This window comes from Podarcis pityusensis, assembly GCF_964106645.2.
Source record: "Podarcis pityusensis genome assembly, chromosome: 14".
NCBI lineage: Eukaryota > Metazoa > Chordata > Lepidosauria > Squamata > Lacertidae > Podarcis > Podarcis pityusensis.
Genome location: NC_138039.1, coordinates 3,660,547 through 3,680,648, shown reverse-complemented (window position 1 = coordinate 3,680,648; position 20,102 = coordinate 3,660,547). Strand labels below are relative to the sequence as shown.

General features: G+C 42.8%; 2 protein-coding genes and 1 long non-coding RNA gene across 5 annotated transcripts in view; 1 reads left to right on the top strand and 2 right to left on the bottom strand.

Annotated features, from left to right (window-relative positions):
- Positions 1-15,872, bottom strand: part of TTYH3 (tweety family member 3) — a 79,108-nt gene extending 63,236 nt beyond the window's left edge. The window contains exon 1 of one of the 2 annotated variants that reach the window (XM_080981090.1): positions 15,316-15,872. In XM_080981090.1, coding sequence (XP_080837216.1) covers positions 15,316-15,453 — 138 coding nt within the window. In that variant the 5' untranslated portion in view covers positions 15,454-15,872. The remainder of the gene's footprint in view (positions 1-15,315) is intronic. The other variant, XM_080981091.1, reaches the window with a different exon arrangement.
- CARD11 (caspase recruitment domain family member 11) overlaps positions 1-20,102 on the bottom strand; it is a 308,118-nt gene that overhangs the window by 22,039 nt on the left and 265,977 nt on the right. The window lies entirely within an intron of this gene.
- On the top strand, positions 532-13,884 carry LOC308463139. Of its 2 annotated transcripts, none has more exons than XR_013979475.1 (4): positions 532-1,121; positions 2,990-3,081; positions 8,996-9,283; positions 12,403-13,884. It is a non-coding gene; the product is annotated as an uncharacterized lncRNA (long non-coding RNA). The 2 variants fall into 2 exon arrangements; XR_013979476.1 differs by having other exon boundaries at positions 8,996-9,302.

Sequence of the window (20,102 nt, the reverse complement as noted above, 5' to 3'; positions counted from 1 at the left end):
TTTGCAACAATTCTAGCAGTCAGGAAATAGGTGATGAACCAGAATAGGGTAGCGGTCCATTTGTGAATAATAGTATCTTCTGCCCACTCATGTAAGCTATAATTAGGTAAAGTGATGTCAAAGACCATGCTAGGAGTACATGCTGAGAAGCAAGAAAGAAAAGAACATTACTTTTATTTCCCTGCAACAGCAGAAGGTAGACAATACCTAGATTTTCCCTGGCATTTAATGGGGTATTTTAAGATAATGAAAGCAGAAACCAGCTCTCTAAAAGGCTTTTCTAAAGATCTCTACACAATGTCACTCCCCACTCCACCTTCTGATTAGAGAATAAGCAGAGAACTAGCATCTCAGAATCTTGGCTGTGGTACGTTACCTATCCCCAAGCCAGCTTTTAAAAAGGAAAGAAAAGGGATTTTAACTGTTGCTCCAGCAAAAGTTCTTTTGTTGAAAAATGCCACACAGGTGTACTATACAATAGAAGTCAGAGAGAGACAGAAAGCACACACACCACACAGACCTTTGGTCTTATATTCCATTTTATTAAGACCTTGAAAGTCATCTTGTTCCATTACACATAGGCTTCCTGAAAAACGGTCCCATATTTCCTCATTACTTCATGTTCTTCATACTGTACATTCAATCCAACACTGAAGACAACCCAAAATATGGCGAACAGCTTTTCATTCAAGTTATGTCCCTTCCAGTCAGATATCAGAATGCTCACAGTTGTTGCTCTGGGATGGTGTACATATACCAGAGATCTGGAATTCCAATAATCTTTCTTTTTTCAGATTAAGTTTTTTACCTCTTGCAGCTGAAGAAGAATTTAAACACACGTTGACTAAAACAATAAAATTCTCAGGCACCAAACACTGTTGTACTGAACTTTGCAAGGATCTAAATTCTAGCCAGGAACGAACGAAAATCAAGAAGAGTTCTAGATGCTCAACAAAGCTTCCAACTCGGAACAGTAATCCTACTTGTTGCCTCAAGTGAAACCAGTAAGACAGGAGTTGTCAAGGTGGACTGTGAAATCACATCCAGCTCTATTATTCAAAGTAAAAGAGGAAATATAGTGGGACACATGCAAGTCATCACTACCCCTCCAACCATGACTGGTAAGCCAAGAACCATCCTTGACTTCAAATTATGGTTTGTTTGGAGTGAAATAAATCACATCCCCCAGTTGATGTTACACTAAGTCAAGGATTGTAGCTTGTTGCTCCTGATCACTATTCTATTATACTGATGGAATAATTTTCAGAAGTACTTATCAGATGGTTTAGCGAGTTAATTCCATTGGATATGCATTGAACCAAAGAGTTTTACAGTAGACTTTGATTTAACAGTTGCTGATCTCTTTCTCACTTCATCATTTAAAGGAATGATAGAAGGCTTCAGAAACAAGCCCACCCATTCTCGATCATATTATAATGCAACATGACATTAAGGTTCTGCCCCTCCATCAAGTGACAGGTGGACTGAACTTGGTAGGGAAATGCCACTTCAAGTCAGGCAGCTGAACACAAAGGCTTTTGGATGAAGTCATTAAAAATGCCTTTGAATACACAGTAGCTAGATAAAAGTCTGCAAAGTGCTTACTTTGTACATTTGCATTCACTATCTGGCTCCGCACTCCCACCCTACTCTGCAAATTCTAACAATTATAGTTCAGTTTGAGTCTCCCAGAGACCAGGCAAAAATTGAAAACAGATTTCCTCTACAGCACAGCTTGAATTTCATAAATTCCATCAACTTTCTCAGGCTTTCTTAAAAACTGAACTGGAGAAAGAAGGAAAGCAGCAGCAGCAGCAAACACATTGCACCCTTGTTCTACTTCTGCAAACCAGCACAATTAACAATAGTCAACACTTCTGGCAACCCACCACCACACATACACAAAAGTGTGAGAGAGAATTCTTACTGTAACTTCTTATGAACTCTCAAGTTCAAACTATTTCTTAAGACAGGGGTGGTGAACCTTCCAGGTGTTGTGGGACTAAAACTCCCATCATACTGCTGGGGTTAGTAGGAGCCGAAGTTCAACAACGTATGTGAAGGGCCATGCAAGTTCCCCATCCTAGCCTAAAGGAGTAAAACATAAACCCTGAAAATCTTAATGTGGAACTCAAAAATGCAGTTGAAAAGATCACATGCTGTCAAGCCAAGATGAAGGCCTTGATTGCAGGTAATCGTTAATAGCACCATAGCACTTCCTAGATAGCATCACAGATTAGAGAACCTCTCTGCCATGCCTCAGGATATAATTAAGGTTGCAATCCGGTATCCTCTAATTTACAAATAAGTCCCACCACAACTCAGTAGGGCTTATTTCAGCATAACCATTCATAAGATTGCAGTACAAATAGTGTAAAGGATAAAGTGATTCAAAACACAAGGCCTCGATACTGTACATAAACCAGTGCAAGTGTCATTTTCAATCATAGTAAAAAGCAGGCTATGATTTCCCTTATGCAAAGACTGCTGTAGTAATACTCAGAAAGATTCAACAAGAGGTTATTCACATTACATTAATGTGGAGCTGGCACTGTTCCAGGTGCCACATAATATTTGTTCTGTTCCTGTAAGAAATGGATCTTTCAGTGTGGCAGCACCCACACTTTGGAAATTCCTACCTACTGATATCAGGCAGGTGCCTTCACTGTACTCTTTTCAAGGTGAGCTAAAAATATTATTGCTTACTCAAGCCTATCCAAACATGGAAAAGTTGACAATGTTTTAATTTGTTTTTAACTATTGCTTTTAATTATATTTTGAATTTTTCCAAATACCTGTTTTTAACCTTGTATTTTATTGACAATTTTAATTTTATATATATTTGTAAACCACTTGCTTAAGAATACAGTACCAGATATGCCTTGTAGGATCAGCTCCAACATGCTATACCAGAATCCTAACAACCTGCAGGTTCCAAGTGGACTACCATTGGACTATGGTCTACCCTTTTCTCATTTGTGTTCCACAGACCACATGCATAATGAAAATGGGAAGGGGAGAACCAGAGCTAACAAAAAAGACGACAACCATCCCAATTCTGTCAGTATGAGACAGGCGAAGGTCAGTTTTCCAGCACAGAGTATAATTCACTTTAAGTGACTACTTTGCACCAATTGAGAGTACTGTTTGCTAAAGAATGATGCATTCAAACCTACTGGTTTTCTAATTAGCAGACTCTGAACTACAGTCTCAAGTTTCCAATAGTAGACAGCTCTCAAGAGAGTATTTCAGCACACAGATACAGTCTGACTGAAACAAGTCGATTTGTACTTCTCTTTTTTAAAAAAACAAAACCTTTCACTTCCCTACGTCTGCACACCAGATGCTTGTGGAAGATGTGTCAGCTGATACAAACCTGCACTTGAATGAGCTTCCCAAATATATTTCTTTCAACATATGAATTTGGAGAGGCAAATTCCTTGCTATGTGCTCTGCCTCACTGTTGTCACTTTTCCAAGAATACGAAACAATCCTTTATCAGGCATCACCACATTCATCTGTTGACAGAGGGAGAACATCAGTTCTCACTGGAAAGTTTGAGGCAGGAGGGTAGAAGAGCACACCATGTGGGAAATGCTAATGAACTGGAAATCTAGTAATGCTGGGGCAGCATGAGGGAGGGGAGAGTCTGGAAACTGACTTGGCAACTTTCACATCCCTCAGCACAGAATTATGCCTGCAAAACATGAAAGTAGCAAACTATCAGAAAGAACACAATATTTTAAACATGTTTTGTATCCCATGTTTGGAGACAGGTAACAAGAGGATTTTGAGGAGCTCCAAAAGGTCTGTCCCAACTGAGTGAAAGGACATTAAAATAGCAAATACAATTCACTATAAGAAAGTACAAAACAATGCACACTGACACACACACACACACACACACACACACACACGAAAACCTAACTTTGCTTATCCAATTCCGGGGTTTTAACCAGGGAGAAATATCTTGGGGTCATAGTGGATAGCTCATTGAAGATGTTGACCCAGCATGTGACAGTCATGAGAAAGGTGACTTCCATGTTGAGAATCATTAAGAAAGGGACTAAAAATAAAACTGCCAATATTGTAATGCTGTTGTTCAAATCTATGGTGCAATTGCACTTAGAACATTTTGTACAGTTGTGATTGGCACACTTCAAAGAGGATTCCGTAAAGCTGGAAAATGTCCGGAGAAGGGCAACCAAAATGATCAAGGGGCTGAAACAACTTCACTTTGATGAAAGGTTGCTACATTTTGGGCTCATTTAGGATACAGGGATATGATAGAGGTGCAAAATTATGTGTGGTGTGTAGAAAGTGGATAGAGAAGTTTCCCTTCCTCTCATAATACTAGAACCCAAGGTCATTCAATAAAGCTGAATGTTTGAAAGATTCAGGACAGACAAAAAGAAAGCACAGCACAGGGTTAAACTATGCAATTTGCTCCCACAAGATGTAGTGATGAACACCAACTTGTATGGCTTCTAAAACGGGATTGGAGAAATTCATCAAAGATGAATGGATCTATTCATGGATCTGAGGCAGTATGCTTCTGAATACTAGTTGCTGGAGAGTACAAGTGGGGAAGAGTATTTTTGTAATCAGATTCAGCTTATGGGCTTTCCATATACATCTGGTTGGCCACTATCATAACAGGATGCTGAACTAGATGGGTGTTTGATCTAATCCAACAGGGCTCTTCGTAGGTTATTTGAGAAGATCTCTTAAAAGAAATCAAAGACCCAAGGATGCTTTAGCAGTGAATTTACATGGACTCTTAGGCTGAGGTATATTGTCTAGGGCAGGGGTAGTCAACCTTTTTATACTTATCGCCCACTAATGCATCTTTCTTGATGGTAAAATTTCCTTACCGCCCACCAGTGCTCAATGGAAAGAGGATTCAGCTTGTGCCATAGAACCCCCTACCGCCCACCTAGAGTCCTGACACCCCTGACAACCCCTGTTCTAGGAGGTAGATTGGGGGGGGGGTTGTTACTGTTATTGATATGACTTTTTTGTATCTTTATTTAGATATTCTTATGATTTATGTGGAAATTGTTCTATGTGTACTTTTTTATGTTTTATTTATTGTTTATGACTACTCTTGTTATGTTTGCAATTATGTGATTTTTTACATGTTGTAAGTCACCTTGAGAATGGTTTTAACTATGGAAAGGCAGCATACAGAAAATAATAGCTGACCGATTGGTTTGATTGAATGCAAAAGGGAATTACTTTGGAATTCAGAGTACTAAAACGCAATATACTCAGTCTAAAAACAATATTAGTGCAATACAAGGAAACGTGTCAACTCCAGCAAGATCTATAACTGTAACTAGCTTGACATTTTGAAACTCTTTTTAATACTGTTTCATAGCTACCAAATGGATAGATATTTTAAGGCAAGCGCCACAGAGCAAGCCATCATGGAAACTGTAGTTACTTAGTTGTATGAAAAACCTGCTACTGTATCCATGTTCAGCTGCATTCCAAGTAATTTTTCAAGGTAAAAGCAGACTTTTTTTTAAGGTTCTGCATCTTGAGATTTGGTTCAAATTACACTTTGTGCTGCTTAAGGAAATCCTGGCAGCTATTAAGGACATTGAGCATTCTATAGAGATCCCTAGCTCACTCAGTGACTGCAATTCTCAATATTAATTTGGGCCTAAGAGTTATGACAAATGGACTTAGTGATAGTTTAAATTTGCAACCTATGGACTCAGTGCCAGATGCAAAAGCAGAGGCAAATTATCTACACTTGAAATAGGTGCTCGGGAGTTGAAGTACCAATCGCTTAGCAGATAAGACGATGATACTCTTTTGCTTCCAATTTATTATTCTATTTCCAAAATGTTCACCCTGCATTATTAGTCCGCAATGCTTGAGGTAGTTACAGAAAAACAATGTTCCTTTAGGGCAGGGCACATCCAACAGCTAGATCGTGATCTACCGGTAGATCACTGGACGTCTGTAGTAGATGACTGGTAGATCACTGGCTCCCCCCAAAGAAGCTCAACAAGTTTGGCTCCCCTAAAAAAAGCTCAAAACTTTTGTCCTGCACCCCCCAAAACAGGGCTTTCCTCCTCCCTAAAAAAAGCTCAGCAACTTTGACCTGAACCCCCAAAAGGGGGTAGATCACTGCCAGCCTTTAACTCTGTGAGTAGATTGCAGTCTCTTGGGAGTTGACCACCCCAGCTTTAGGGAGGGCACTTAGCATAAAATGAAAATGGTGTCAGTTCAAATTCTAGCATCTTGTTCCTGACTTAAGTGGAAAACCCACAGCGCAGTGGCTGAGTACACAGTTGCATACAAAAAAGTTTCGCTTCTCAAATCCAAAGAAAGGATTTCAATTAGAAGGGCTGGGAAAGACTTCCAAGATGCAGAGAGTCCTGAGCTGAATAGAAAAGTGATGGCAGACTCTGGAGTTCAACTGTTAAGTTTTAAGACTGAAGCTAGGTGTCAGCAGTGCTTTATTACCATTTTTTTATTACCGTTTTTCCCCTGGTGTACGGAATGCTTTTATAATTCTCATTTAGTTTCTCCTCACAATTTATTTTGGGTTAGCTATACTGGACTTGCCCAAGACCAGCCACTTGAGAAAAACCTGGAACCCTGATGCCCTGTGTTTAAACACTACATAGCTACTTCATGGCATTTGCTCAGTACAATGAAGACAAATTCCCTGGCTAAAGCCAGACAATAGAGACAAAATGTAGAACAGAATTTGTAGCAGCATCATTTTAAATCTATCTCCAGACATGGTACACAATAGCAGAAATTTTACAGCAACTACTGGTTATCACACACTTGTGCAATCAATACCCAGATTTATATTATTACCACATTTAAGAGACTGACACCCACGACATATAGGGAAACAGAAGAATTTCCAGAGGATAAAAACTGGCCATTTAATCTCCAGTTTGATAGCGAAACAAAACTGCAAAGGAACGTAATTTGATAGTTGTGGGCAGACCTCAAAGTCTGGGCAAAAATTGTATTATCTAATCCCATGAAACAAGCAGCCCTTTCTACACAAAGAGACTAAGTTGCACTGACAAGCTTGCATATGGCAAATGCATGGCCCCTAATTAGCTTAGGAGATTTATAAAACGCCATATATCTGGGCACAGTACTGTAGATAAAAACACAATTATAATGAAATATGTAAACAGCTCCTGCCAGGACTCCTGTTAGAAAAAAATTGGCTTAAAGCAGCAGTCACTCTTAAGATATTCCATTAGCAACTGCTACACTGATTATTATTTTTTTAACTTCCTGAACAGGAGCTATTTGCAACTACGGTAATCTGACCACATCTGCTGGAAGCTTCTGTACAGTTATACTCACAGCAAATCAACAGAATCCAATTCATTTTAGCAAAAATTGGGGTGGGTGGGGAAAATATTTATTTGTGTGCATCCCTAGAAGTTGTCTAAGCCCAACAATGTAAGGCTTGTCATGTCCTACAGATTTTTTAAATCTGTTGGTAAGAAACAGAGCAGAGTATTATTGGCACAAAGTTCTCAGAAGCACTGGCTCTGCACTCCTCCTTATCTTTATCTTTGGGTTTATGATTCACTATTAAGTAAGAAGCCTTGCAGCATGACTCAAAGATTAAACTGTGGGGAAAAAGGGAAGAAAATGACTTACATCTCATGATAAATGCCTATACCATAGTGATTCATACTAAATGGGAAAGAAGGCAGAGAAGGGGTAGAGGTTCGTCTTTCAGAATGTTTTACAGAATATGATCATATAATGGAACCATAATATGGATCAGATTCTTAGTCCAATATTATCAACACCAGAGGATACCCAACATGTTGCCCTCCAGATATTATTGGATGCCATCATCCCATACAATTTGGCAAGCTAGCTGGGGCTGATGGGATTTGTTGTCCAAAAACATCTGGAGGACACCATATTGACTACTCAGATCTGGCAACGGCTCTCCAAAGTTTTAGGTACAATCTTTCCCAGTCCTTTTGCAACAGATTCTTTTTAGCTAGGGGAACTGGGAATTAGGGGTGTATGGGGAGTTAGGGGAGGAGTAGTACCTCTGGTGAGGGACAGGTGATGTACTTTCTGAGGTAGTTTGTCCACCTTTGGTCCCCACCCTTCCCTTAGATCCCACATGTGGCTCCTAGAGGCTGTCAGCACACAACAGCAGCCACACCACGGGAACGGCTTGGACTGGCCGGCTAAACCAGGTGAGGGTAGCCAATGGGTCTTAAATCTTCAATGAGTAAGGGAATTCCCCTGCAGGGGAAGACAGGCTCCAGTGGATTAAGTGGATAAGACTAATATTGAGTCCAATGGTCAAGAAGGAAGTTTCTGCATGTGCTGTAGAGGGCAGCAAGGATCAATGGGGTTCATCAACCTGGGAAAAGAGCCCATCGAGGAGAAGGAAAACTTTGATCCTAATCCTCCGCCAGTGTTAGAAACTCAGGTATATAAGCTAGGTGCCAAATGGCTCCTTAAACCAAGGTTGCAGTCACCCAAGTGATATGTGTAGTTGCCATTTTGGGGCAAGATGACTCTAAAGTCTTATTTTTCAAATGATGAACTGACTGTGGTTGATTCTCAATTAAACATCTGGCTAGTTGAGATGACAACCGTGAGCTAGGTTAAGAGCTTGGAGTACTTCCAAGAAGAAAAGTCACTTGATCCAGGGACAGTCCACATATATACAGGCCTATTCCAACCTTTTTCTCAATGGTGACTGCTGCTGCTCAGGCTGCACAGAAAAAGCAATTTGGTTCCAGAAATTCATTCCAATTGTGCAGATAAAATATAACTGATAGAATTCCACAAGATGGGGTATTAGTGTGTGAAACCAGTCCAGATCCAATGATCCTCAGCTGGCGAAGATGTCAGGTGCCATCTTGGCACCTAGTCATCTTCACTTGATTGCAAGTGGTCAAAAGCCAGGGGCAAAATGCACCTGGTGCCTGGCTAATTTTGAATACTGCCCTTCGCTGCCTTGCAGGATATATTTGGGAGAAGAAAAGGCTAAGGAGTAAACCCTTCACAAATCTGGACTCTGTAAGACTTCTGGATGGTGACTTGCATGCCTCCTTCCGGCAACTCCTGCAGCCAAGCTGGCCCCAAACGTTCTTCAAAGTTCAGCAACATCATCTGTCAGGTGAAGCTTGGAGCTTCTCTTGGAAAAAGGGGAAGGATTAAGAATAGCTCCATGAGTTTCACCTTCCCACACTCTAACCCTCTAGCGATGATGGATGGAAAAACGGACGTGACTATGGAAGCTGGAGAAGCGGTAAGAAAGGAAAACAAAGGTGTGTGTTCCCAGATTAAAGGGAGATACCTTCATGTGTAGGTACATATAAACATGAAAACATAAGGTAGAAGAACCCTACTCATTTGTACTGGCAGGGATATCAAGATAGTTTCAGAGGCTGCTACCTTTGAATCAGCAGCATCACCTTATATCAATGAAAACGGGGGATATTTTACATCCTTATACTATATGGTCTTGCAACAGCACACAATGTAAATGTAGTGTCTGAAACACTGACATTTTGACACATTCATACTGAGGTGAAAAAGAGTGAAGGGACAGTCCTGGGGAAGCCATGTGGGATGGAGGTGCGGTTATGACAAGGAAAAGAATCAAAGGCAGTGCTGATGTTGACATGTAAAGCTTTCACATAGCTTGGATCAAACAGACTAAGGGGACTAGGCTTTCACAATAGAAAAGGTCAACCAAGAGTCACCAGTTAGTTTGCAACTTCATTTTTACAATAAAGATCATATCAGGTCTCAATGGCAGAATGCAGCAGAGCTAGATGCTTAGTACACAACTGTCTCCTCTTTCTCCAGGCAAATTAAAGGCTGCTAAGAGGAGAAACAGAACTAAACGCAGTGCAGTCATTCCATTCCATGAGGGGTTTATCACCAGTTAAAAGCTCAGTGTGCACGTGCACACACACAGAACAGCCCCAGGACTTCCTTAAAATAGAGGAAGGGTGCTTACTTCAAAGCAGTAAAATGAGTACAACATTAAACCCCACATATGGTGGGAAGGACACCCAAACTCATTCAGTAACTATATGCTATGCTGGCTGTTTCCTTTACAATGAGGCAAAATATGTTAAAATGATATATTTTACAAAAGTGAACATTTATGCCTTACTATCACTTTAGGAGTTGCAAAAAAACAAACCAAGCTTTACCTGAAAAGCTGCTTGCAAAATTCATGTCTACACTATAGTTCTCAGGAGATAAAATTGGCTCACTTATCACTAAAAGGCACAACTGAAACCTTAAGCCCAGTTCTAGCCCATAGTTAGATTTAAAAACACTACCACCATATAGAATGTTTCCTGCCACCTCAAGAGACTGCATGAACCATATTTCCTCAAGGGATGAATGAGTGGAGGGGGGCCCTTTCCACATCGTCTCGACCCCCTGGGAAACTCGACAAACCTGATACACCTGTAACTGGGTGTGGAGACGGCTGTGGCCAGCCTGAGGAAGGACCATCCACTACGGGCTGTCCAAAAAAACCAAGTTTAGAGTGAGAGACTAGAGAGATGACTGCTGTTTCCAGGATCCCTTCTCATTCTGAGACTTTTGTGGGTGAGGTGAGAACCTGGACCCTGGGTGAGAACCTGGAGACTGAGAGGAAGGGTGTGTCAGAAGAAAAATGAATTGATCTTGATATATTGGTAACTTTGTAACATTTTTATATGTAACTGTTTTTTTGTAATATTTACAGTAAGCTGTCCGTTGTTGCTTAAGTTTTTGGCACACTGCTTAGATATATTTTTAAACATATTAAATGGTATAGAAATTGAACTAAAAACTAAGTAAAATAAATAAAATAAGAGGGCAGCCTTTTTTTTCCCAAAGTTTGCAACTTAATAAACCCTTAACATGTTTTAAACTTTCAAGCATTCAGTCACAATCAGGGGTTAATAGAGGAGAAAGCAGGTATTATTAACTTTCCTGTTTAGAGATACTTGCTTGGTGTGTTTGTAATGTCAACAGACTGATCTTTAAGGTGGTCTTCTATTGTCTTGCCCACAATGCATGACAGGACATAGAACAGGAAAAAACAGTGCTAGATCTGAAACAGCAAAATACATACAACTGCATCCAGCAGGAAGTTCAACAGAAAATTTACAGGAGATGCAAATGCTTATCTCACTTAAGTGCACAAAAGAGCATCTGAAAAACTGACGCCAAATTTCTCAGCAGGCCAACTTAACTGAAAAATGTCTCTGCAATAGAAACCTAGTGTTCAGCACAGAAAAGTAGCAAGGGTTTATCATTACAGTACACAAATACACAATCGCACCACTGCAACTACATTCTTCTCTTCTGTAAGGAGATTTTACCCTCAATTTATCCTCTCACTCCCCCTACTCTGGTACTGTTGAAGTAAGGTACAATATACTAAGAATGGGCAAAAGTCCTGAGTTTTCAATTGCAATCACAGATACAGTATAGGGGTTTTTTTTTCATGCACCAGTTATTGAAATTGCATTCACACTTGTTCAATAGATTATACACATCTTTAATCTTCATAACCTAACCGATTCTTTACATCCAGATCCTTCAAAGGCTCACACACTTAAGGATCTTGCAATACATTTATTGCAACAGAAAACATGAACCATGGAAAACCGCCTAGAGAATCAAGTTTCATATCAATGTAAAATATCAGTTGGGCTATCTAATTCATTCCCCCAAGAAGGTGCCACTTTTTGTATCAACGACAGGCTATAATATTTAGGCCACAAAACTGGTATCAAAACAGAATAAGAATTCCCCTTCACGTGCCTCCACATAGCAAATCATTGGAATAAATGAAAGCCACAGAATACATACAGAAAAAAGACTGGGCTGGAAGAAGGTTCTTAATTATTTTGCACTTCATTTTAAATTTTGTCAACAGATTGCTTTAATGCCTTTCTGCATGAAACAAGGTTCAAGAGGGAGGCATAGATACACAACATTTCTATGCTTGGTTTTTGCTGAACCTTAGGTAAACAAGTGCACTAAGAGGTGCAAAATGATGTTTTCCAAGCTAAAGATCATGGCTATACAAGGCAGCAATCATGTTGGCTCCACTCAAAAAATGAAAGGCAGGAAGAAGGGTGCAAAAGTAAAAGGCATTTCAGTTAGAAGGCTAGTCAAACCAAGAGCAGAGATTTCTATTTTTTGTGCAGGTGGGAGAATTAAGTATTCCATTATTAAATCCTTGCAATTTCAACACAGAGCTATAATATAGTAAGTCATCCATTTTAATAAAAGCAGTATACAGCAAGCTGTTCCTAAGTGACAATAGGCTTCCAAGTAACTAGAAGACCAAAGCGTCGGCTAGATGTACCCTTTGCCCAATTCAATGTGAAATTCCTTTTGTTTTCCTAGGTACATACCCAGAACATGAGCCTTGTGAAAGACTAACACCAATACTTGGGTCAGAAGTAAATATACATGATGAAACCAAAGGGTAAAATACAATATGGAAGACTTTCCCACTACCACCAGAGTCCTTCCCAAGTTCCTAGGACATAATGACATGAACCACTCTGGATTAATGTTTTGCATGCACAAAATGGGTAAAGAGGAGCCCAGTAAAACAGAGACTTGCTTTCAACCTCCAAGCCTGAATTCCGCCTCTGCTACCTCTGCATTTCTAGATTTGAAAAGATGGGAGGCAAAATGGACGGGTTTGTGCAAAATTTGTAACACCCCTACTTTCATCCCCAGGGAAGCAGGTTCAGACAGGATGTCTCTATGCTACAGTCACTCTTACTCAACTTCTTGTATAGAGGCAAAGCAAATGGGATGAGGCACTCCTTTCTCAGCAGTAACCTCATAAGAAATATTTGTGGGGGAAAGGGGAACAGCTCTTTTCATAGTCCCAAATACTTTAGTGTGTAACAGACTTTGGTCTATTTCCCCCAATTGTTTTGGGTAGCAGCAACTGAGTGGGGTGAAAGAAAGGATAAGAGGTGATGACAGTAAATACGAAGGCGCCAAAGCAGAACTGCCCTCAACTGGAACTGCTATAAGAAAGAGAACTGGAGAATTGAAGGAGAAAGATGTGGAGGATAAATACAAGAACTGTTCCAAACTATCCTAAGGCTTGAAATACCCTTCTCCAGCCTGGATTCCAACTCTCACCATCCGGGCCAACGGTTTCAATGATGGAAGCTATAGCCCAGAAACATCTGCAGAGCACCAAGTTGGGGAAGGCTGTTCTGAAGCCCACATTTTTATGTTTGACGGTCAGGCAATCAGGAAACTGCCTGCCAGAATTTGCTCTCAACAAACAAAACTCCCTGCATATAGAAAACAAGCATGCCATGGAGAAAAGGTAAATTTAGCTTTCTCCTCTTCTCCCCCCCCCCCCGGCAGTTCAGTGTGCAATTTGTTTGTGGGAACGGTTTGAATGTGTAAACCCCCACTTGGACCTTCAAGTGGTACAGTCTAGAGGAAAAGGGTTTATTCCTTGATTTTGCTGAATATATTATACTTGCCAGACAGGGGTGGATGGGTAGGAAACTGAAATAATGGAGATCTATGGAGGACAGTGAAAGGTGAAGGTGCACATAAATGCAGAAAATTGTATTACCAGGAAAATGTCTCCTCAGCCTGAACCACTATAGGAAAGTGAGTGTAGAAGGGGGGGCAGGGAGAGATGAGGTTTGGAAAAGGTGATTAAAAAGGTTATGGCAAAATTCCTTTGAAACTGACTGCATGTATAAAAGCCTATCCTCAGATTATAGAGGTTCTTTCCTTTTCTGACAACCCCCTCAGTTATCATTTTTTAGAAGGAATGGAAAGGGACTTGTCAGTTTCACTATTGCCTCTCCCCTCAAAATTCTAACATTAATTAGGAGAATATGTGGAGGAAATGTTGGTTCTCTGTCTCTGTCTCTGTCTCTGTCTCTCTCTCTCTCTCTCTCTGTGTGTGTGTGTGTGTGTGTGTGTGTGTGTGGAGTGTGGACAGAGAAGAGACCAGTATGGGGGAGATTGTACATGTGGGGAAATGTGTGCAAAATGGGGAAATATGAGAAAATATGAGGTGTGGATGAGAGGTAGATGAATATAAAATGGGGATAAGATGAAACTCACCTCTGTCTGAACTGAGGTTTCCTGCCTGCATATATGGGGTTTGGGTAAGGGGAGGGGGGAGAAGGTACAGGGTTAAATGAGGATAAATAAAAACAGGGGAGTGAATAAGAAAGGTTTCCGGGGAGGGGGGCCATATGGGATAGAATGAGGGAAGTGGTGAGGTTGGAGGTTGAAATGAAGGGATGTGGATGGTCTTTGCCCCACACTTCAGCTGCCACTCACATGGGGAAACGTTATCCTATTTCATTATATGGTCTCTTATTACTGCATTGTATTTTTTATAATTACATGCAGTCCTGGAAGCCCTTCGGATGAAGAGTGGCTTAGGATCTTTTTAAGCAATGGAAATGAAATCAAAGGAAGGGGCTGTTAGAAGAAGATAAATAAAAACAGAGCCGGCCAGTCCTTTCCCCACCAGCAAATCCCTATATGAAGAAAACCACACAGTTGTACAAAGCCAGGACATTGTGTTCTGAAAAATCACTATTAAGAACAACGATCATAAATAAACGAACATATAAAATCAAAAGGAGAGGAGGGGAGGAGAGAGAGAAGTCCGGTAATGAATATAAATGTATAAATATAAACAAAGTGGAAGGGTGAGAGTGCACTTGATAATACAAACAAATAAACATAAATAAATAAAGTATGCATGGGGGCGGGGGAGAGAGAGGCTGGATAATTTAAATAAATAAATAAAGCAAGCACGCAAGCAAGCAAAGGGGGAGATTAAGTGGATGGGCAATGTAAATAAATAAATATAAACAAGTCTGAAAAAACAAAGCGGCGGGGGGGGGGAGGGTTGGGAGCGTGGACTGATAATATAAATAAATATAATTGAATAACTAAATAAATATCAACCAAGCAAGCACGGAGAGTGAGAGAGTGGACGGGTAATTAATGTAAATGAATTAAATATAAACAGACGAAGCCGGGGGGGGGGGGGAGAGAGAGAGGGAGAGGAAGCGAGAGAGGGACTGGCAATATATAAATCTGGTCTGTTGGCTGCAGGTCTCTCTGGGTTGGCTCGGGCGAGGGGAAGCGGCCGGGGGAATCTACTAAGGGGTTCTGTGTAGGTGTAGGTGTATTTCACGGTGTGTGTTGTGGGGACACACACAAAAACCACACACACACACACACACACACCCGGGGGGGGAGCCGGGTCGTGAGTCGCCCCTTCCTTCCCTCCTTCCTTCTCACCTGCTGGTACTCGGCGTCCTCGGGTCGGAAGTCGTCGCCGACGGCCTCCCAGCGGAGGCTGAAGTGGGGCAGGCGGTGCAGGAGGCTCACCCACCACGGAGGAGAGTAGCTCACGCCGGCCGCCGCCGCCGCCGCCATGCCCGGCCTGAGGAGAGAAGGCGCCTCGCCTCTCCCGGTCGCCTCCGCCGCCTCCTTCTCCCCCTCAGGGACGCCGCCGCCGCCTCCTTCCTCCCTTCCTTCCTTCCTTCACCCGGAGGAGCTGCCCCTTCCCGCGGCCATGAGGGGGCAATGCCAGCAGCAGCAGCAGCGCCGCCTCAGCTCCGCCGGTTCAGGCGGCCCAGGAGGCCCCGCGGCCCCGGCGGCGGCTTCGGAGGCTCCGTGCCCGACATGGCCGCTGCCCCGCCGGCCCACACGCTCCCTCCGCTCGGCGCGGCTGCCGGCGCTCTTTGTTCGCCTCTCCGCCGCCGCCGCCGCCGCCGCCTCTTCCTCCCCGGATGGCGCCGCCCACACGGACCCCCTTTCGGCGCCGCCCGAGTCGGCCGCCCGCCCGCCCGCCCGCTCCCTGCCTGCCTCGCTCCCTCGCCCGCCCGCCCGCGCGCCTGCGTGTTCGTGGGCTGGCGGAGGGGGCAGAAATGGCGCCTCAGGATGCAGGCCCTCGGCGCCGCCTGGCCGCCATCCCTGCTGCTGCTGCTGCTGAGCCTAGGGAACGGAGGGGCATCATGGCCACACACAGACACACACACACACACAGGGCATGGGCACAAAAAGGTCCCCCCTACACACACACACACACACACACACACACACACACACACGGTGAGAGGGGGATATGCACTAAAAGATCTCTCTCTCTCTATCTATCTCCCCCTCCCTCCACACACACACACACACACACACAGGCATACAGTATACACAAAAGGTATCGCCTGCACACACAGACACACAAGCATGAGGGCTCTTATACACACACAAACAGGCATGGACACAAAAGGTCCCCCTACACACACACACACACACACACACACGGTGAGAGGGGGATATGCACTAAAAGCTCTCTCTACACACACACACAGGCATATACACAAAAGGTATCCCCTACACACAGAGACACACAAGCATGAGGGGGATATACACTGAAGGCTCTTATACACACACAAAAACAGGCATGCACACAAAAGGTCCCCCTACACACACACACACACACACACAGTGAGAGGGGGATATGCACTAAAAGCTCACACTCTCTCCACACACAGGCATATACACAAAAGCCCCCCCCCTTACATACACAAACAGGCATATAAACAAAAAAGGCCCTACCTACACACACACAAACACACAGGCATGAAAGGCCCCCTTACTCACAAGCTCTCCACACACATGCACACCAACGGGCATAGGCGTCTAAAGGTCCCCCTTCACAGAGAGACATGTGCACACAGAGGCATGCACACAAAAAGTTGCCTCTAAACACAAGACGTCATTGTCCGCATCCATTCGCCTCAAGAGACAATGGGATGCACCTCCAGGGTGAAGTGAATCTGTTGCGTTTGCAGCACCAAAGTGACCTCTCAGGGACACAAACCTGGGCAGTGGGGAGCGGGTCCTTAGCCTCCTGGAGGGCGTCTTTGGGCTCTGCACCCACCACGACAGCCTTTGATTCCCAGCCATCAAGTAAGCTTGATCTGGTCTCGCACCCTGTTCCCGATGTAGATGTTCACTCACCCCTTCTTCCCTGGCATTGGGCATTTGTGATTTGCCGCAGGTGCCAAAAGTCTTCAGCCAGCCCCGTGCGTTGGACACCAAAACCCTACTTTTGAAGACACTGGAGGTATTCAGAAAAGCGTTTTTGAAGAATATTTTAAACCCTGACAGGTTCATATAAGCAGTTCTTCAGGTAACAATATTCCAATCTTTACAGGTAACCAAGATGAGGGTCTAAAACTTCCCAGCAATTCCCTCTCCCCCCTACTTATCATGGTCTAGTTTTCCAGGCTCTGTCCCAGCCCATAAAAGCCTACTTGGTCCCATCCCAAAGTCTCAAATTCTACCTTGCCCCCTCGCCTCGCCTGGCAATATTTTGAAAGCCAATGTTTATTATTTATTTATGGCTCCATAACCAGAGTTCTCTTGGTGACAAATTAAAATCCGAAACCATCAATCAATATAAGCAACAGCAGGGAAAACCATATAGAAAGAACCAAACCACTTCAGAGCCGAGGTTAATTTAGGTTCGGCCACATTCATATAATGAGAATCATAGAATCATAGAATCATAGAGTTGGAAGAGACCACAAGGGCCATCGAGTCCAACCCCCTGCCAAACCACAAAACACCTCACAGAGCTAAAACCAAATCCTAAAATTTGGTTTGTAGAAATTAAACTGCTCATACAAACAATTTTAAAGGGCCTAGATTGCTATTTTTTTAAAGCTATTTGCCTGATGCTGGGCACGAAGATCTACAGAGGAGTTTTTCTCTGTCTTGCCACATCTGACATGTTGGGCGGGAACTTGAACAAGAGCCTTCTCAGTGGTTGAACCCAGACTTAGGAACTCCCTCCCAAGAGAAGCTCACTTGTTCCCTTTGATGGTCCTTCTGCCAGCAGGCAAAAACTGAAAGTTTGTAGTCACCACAAGATTTGGTTTACTGATCCTAAGATTCAGTGCTTCAGAAAACAGGTCACCTTGATCTAAGGTGCTTCATGGGCTGCCTGATTTGGCTCAGGGACTGTCTAAGTCTGCTCTGTTCCACCCCAGCCCTGCAATTCACTACAGTGAAATTTAAAAACAGCTATAACTTCGCTTTTCTTTTGATAGAAGTGGATGGGATTTGCAGGCATATTATTCTCTTCAGAGTGCATAAGGTTTGCCAAAGTACAGGCAAATAGGCTTAGGGTTGGGAGGGGGGATAACACTTTTAATGTTTTCTTTAAGAGAGAGAGAAATGAAACACCTATAACTTTTTATTTTGGGGCAGAATTGGACAGCAGTTTCAGGTATGGCTGTCTCTTTTGGGAGCATGAAACCAGCAGAATTTCAGGTTAGCTGCAATGGTTTTCCTGCAAGGGCAGCCATTATTGTTTCAGCACAGGTTAAAAAAAAAGCACTTAATCTCTCCTAGTGATTAGGCTAAACCAGCTAGGACCCTATCATGCTGAGGTGATAAGTCTGAATCTCACCTAAAACCCATGTCCTTTGACCTGGAATTTTTCTCCTATCAGTGTGGGACCCAATTCTGAATTACCATTTTCTACAAAGACTTAGGCACGCTCCCTCCTTTCTCTCTCTCTTTCTTTGTCTCTCTCTCTCTCTCTCTCTCTCTCTACACACACACAGAGAGAGAGAGAGAGTGAGTGTCCTGGCACAGAAAACGAACTCTGAGCTTTGGAACCAGCCCATAGGCACCCTGGCTGAAATTAAGCCCTGGTCACATGCTTATCATGGACTCATGGAACACATATGCAACATAAAATTGGCTCTAGGCCAGCCCATTGCTGGAAAAATCCAGAGCCATTCCCAGCTGTGTGAAATTAACCTTTGTTTCAGAATGTAAGGGAAATATATCCTCTTAGGACTAGAAATAAGTTAGCTCTGATTAGCTTCAAGATGGCATAAAGAAACAGAACATGATAACAAGTAGTCATTGTTTTAAAAAATCCCAAATTTACTGCTGGGCCTCTTGCAAAGATTAGTGTGGGCAAGGGAGGTGGGGAGATTCTTTGTGGAAATGTTTTGCATTAGGAAAGAATGTGCCAGATGAAAATTAAATCTGGCTGTATAACATGAGAATTCTTTAAACTTTTCCAAAGTGTGGATCCCATCTCACAGTTCACATGCTTTTCTGCTTGACTTACAGACCACATCTCTTTGTCTTCAGCTGCTTAATAACCCTGTATTCATGTGTTGTGGTGGTGACATACTTAGCTACAGTTAGGACACTGTTGCCTGAGGGGGGAAAAATAGTAACAAAGCCCATACAATGAGATTAGTCAATTTTACATGGACCACGTTCAACTGTTCTACATACTAAAATTGGAAAACTTCTAATCTAATTAAACCAGCTTCAGCAAGAGAACCAGCCAAGCCACAGCAGTCTCTGTCTACCATTGTGGAATTTTAAAACTTTTGAACCATCTTTTAAACTATCAAAAGTTGGTACCTTTGCACAGCTCTTTATTTCTTAACAGTCCCTTGCAGGCAATTAAATGTCAGAAAGTACTACTAAAGGTATATGGGGATATTAGTCCAACAACATCTGGAAGGCCGCAGTTGCCTCCCACCCCAGCTTTAGAAGGAGAGATCACTGTACATTTCGGGGGGGGGGAGTATTTGGGTTTACTTGCAAAATTTGGGTTTACTGGCCTTGGTCCAGTATACCTGAAGGAGCGTCTCCACCCCCATCGCTCTGCCTGGACGCTGAGGTCCAGCGCCGAGGGCCTTCTGGCAGTTCCCTCATTGCGAGAAGCAAAGCTACAGGGAACCAGGCAGAGGGCCTTCTCGGTAGTGGCACCCGCCCTGTGGAACACCCTCCCATCAGATGTCAAAAAGATGAACAACTATCTGACATTTAGAAGACATCTGAAGGCAGCCCTGTTCAGGGAAGTTTTTAACATGTGATATTTTACTGTATTTTTGGCTTCTATGGAAGCCGCCCAGAGTGGCTGGGGAGGCCCAGCCAGATGGGCGGGGTATAAATAATAAATTATTATTATTATTATTTTATTAATAATAATATACAAGTAGCACACAGGTGGAAGTATGCAGCATAACACTCTTAACAAAGAG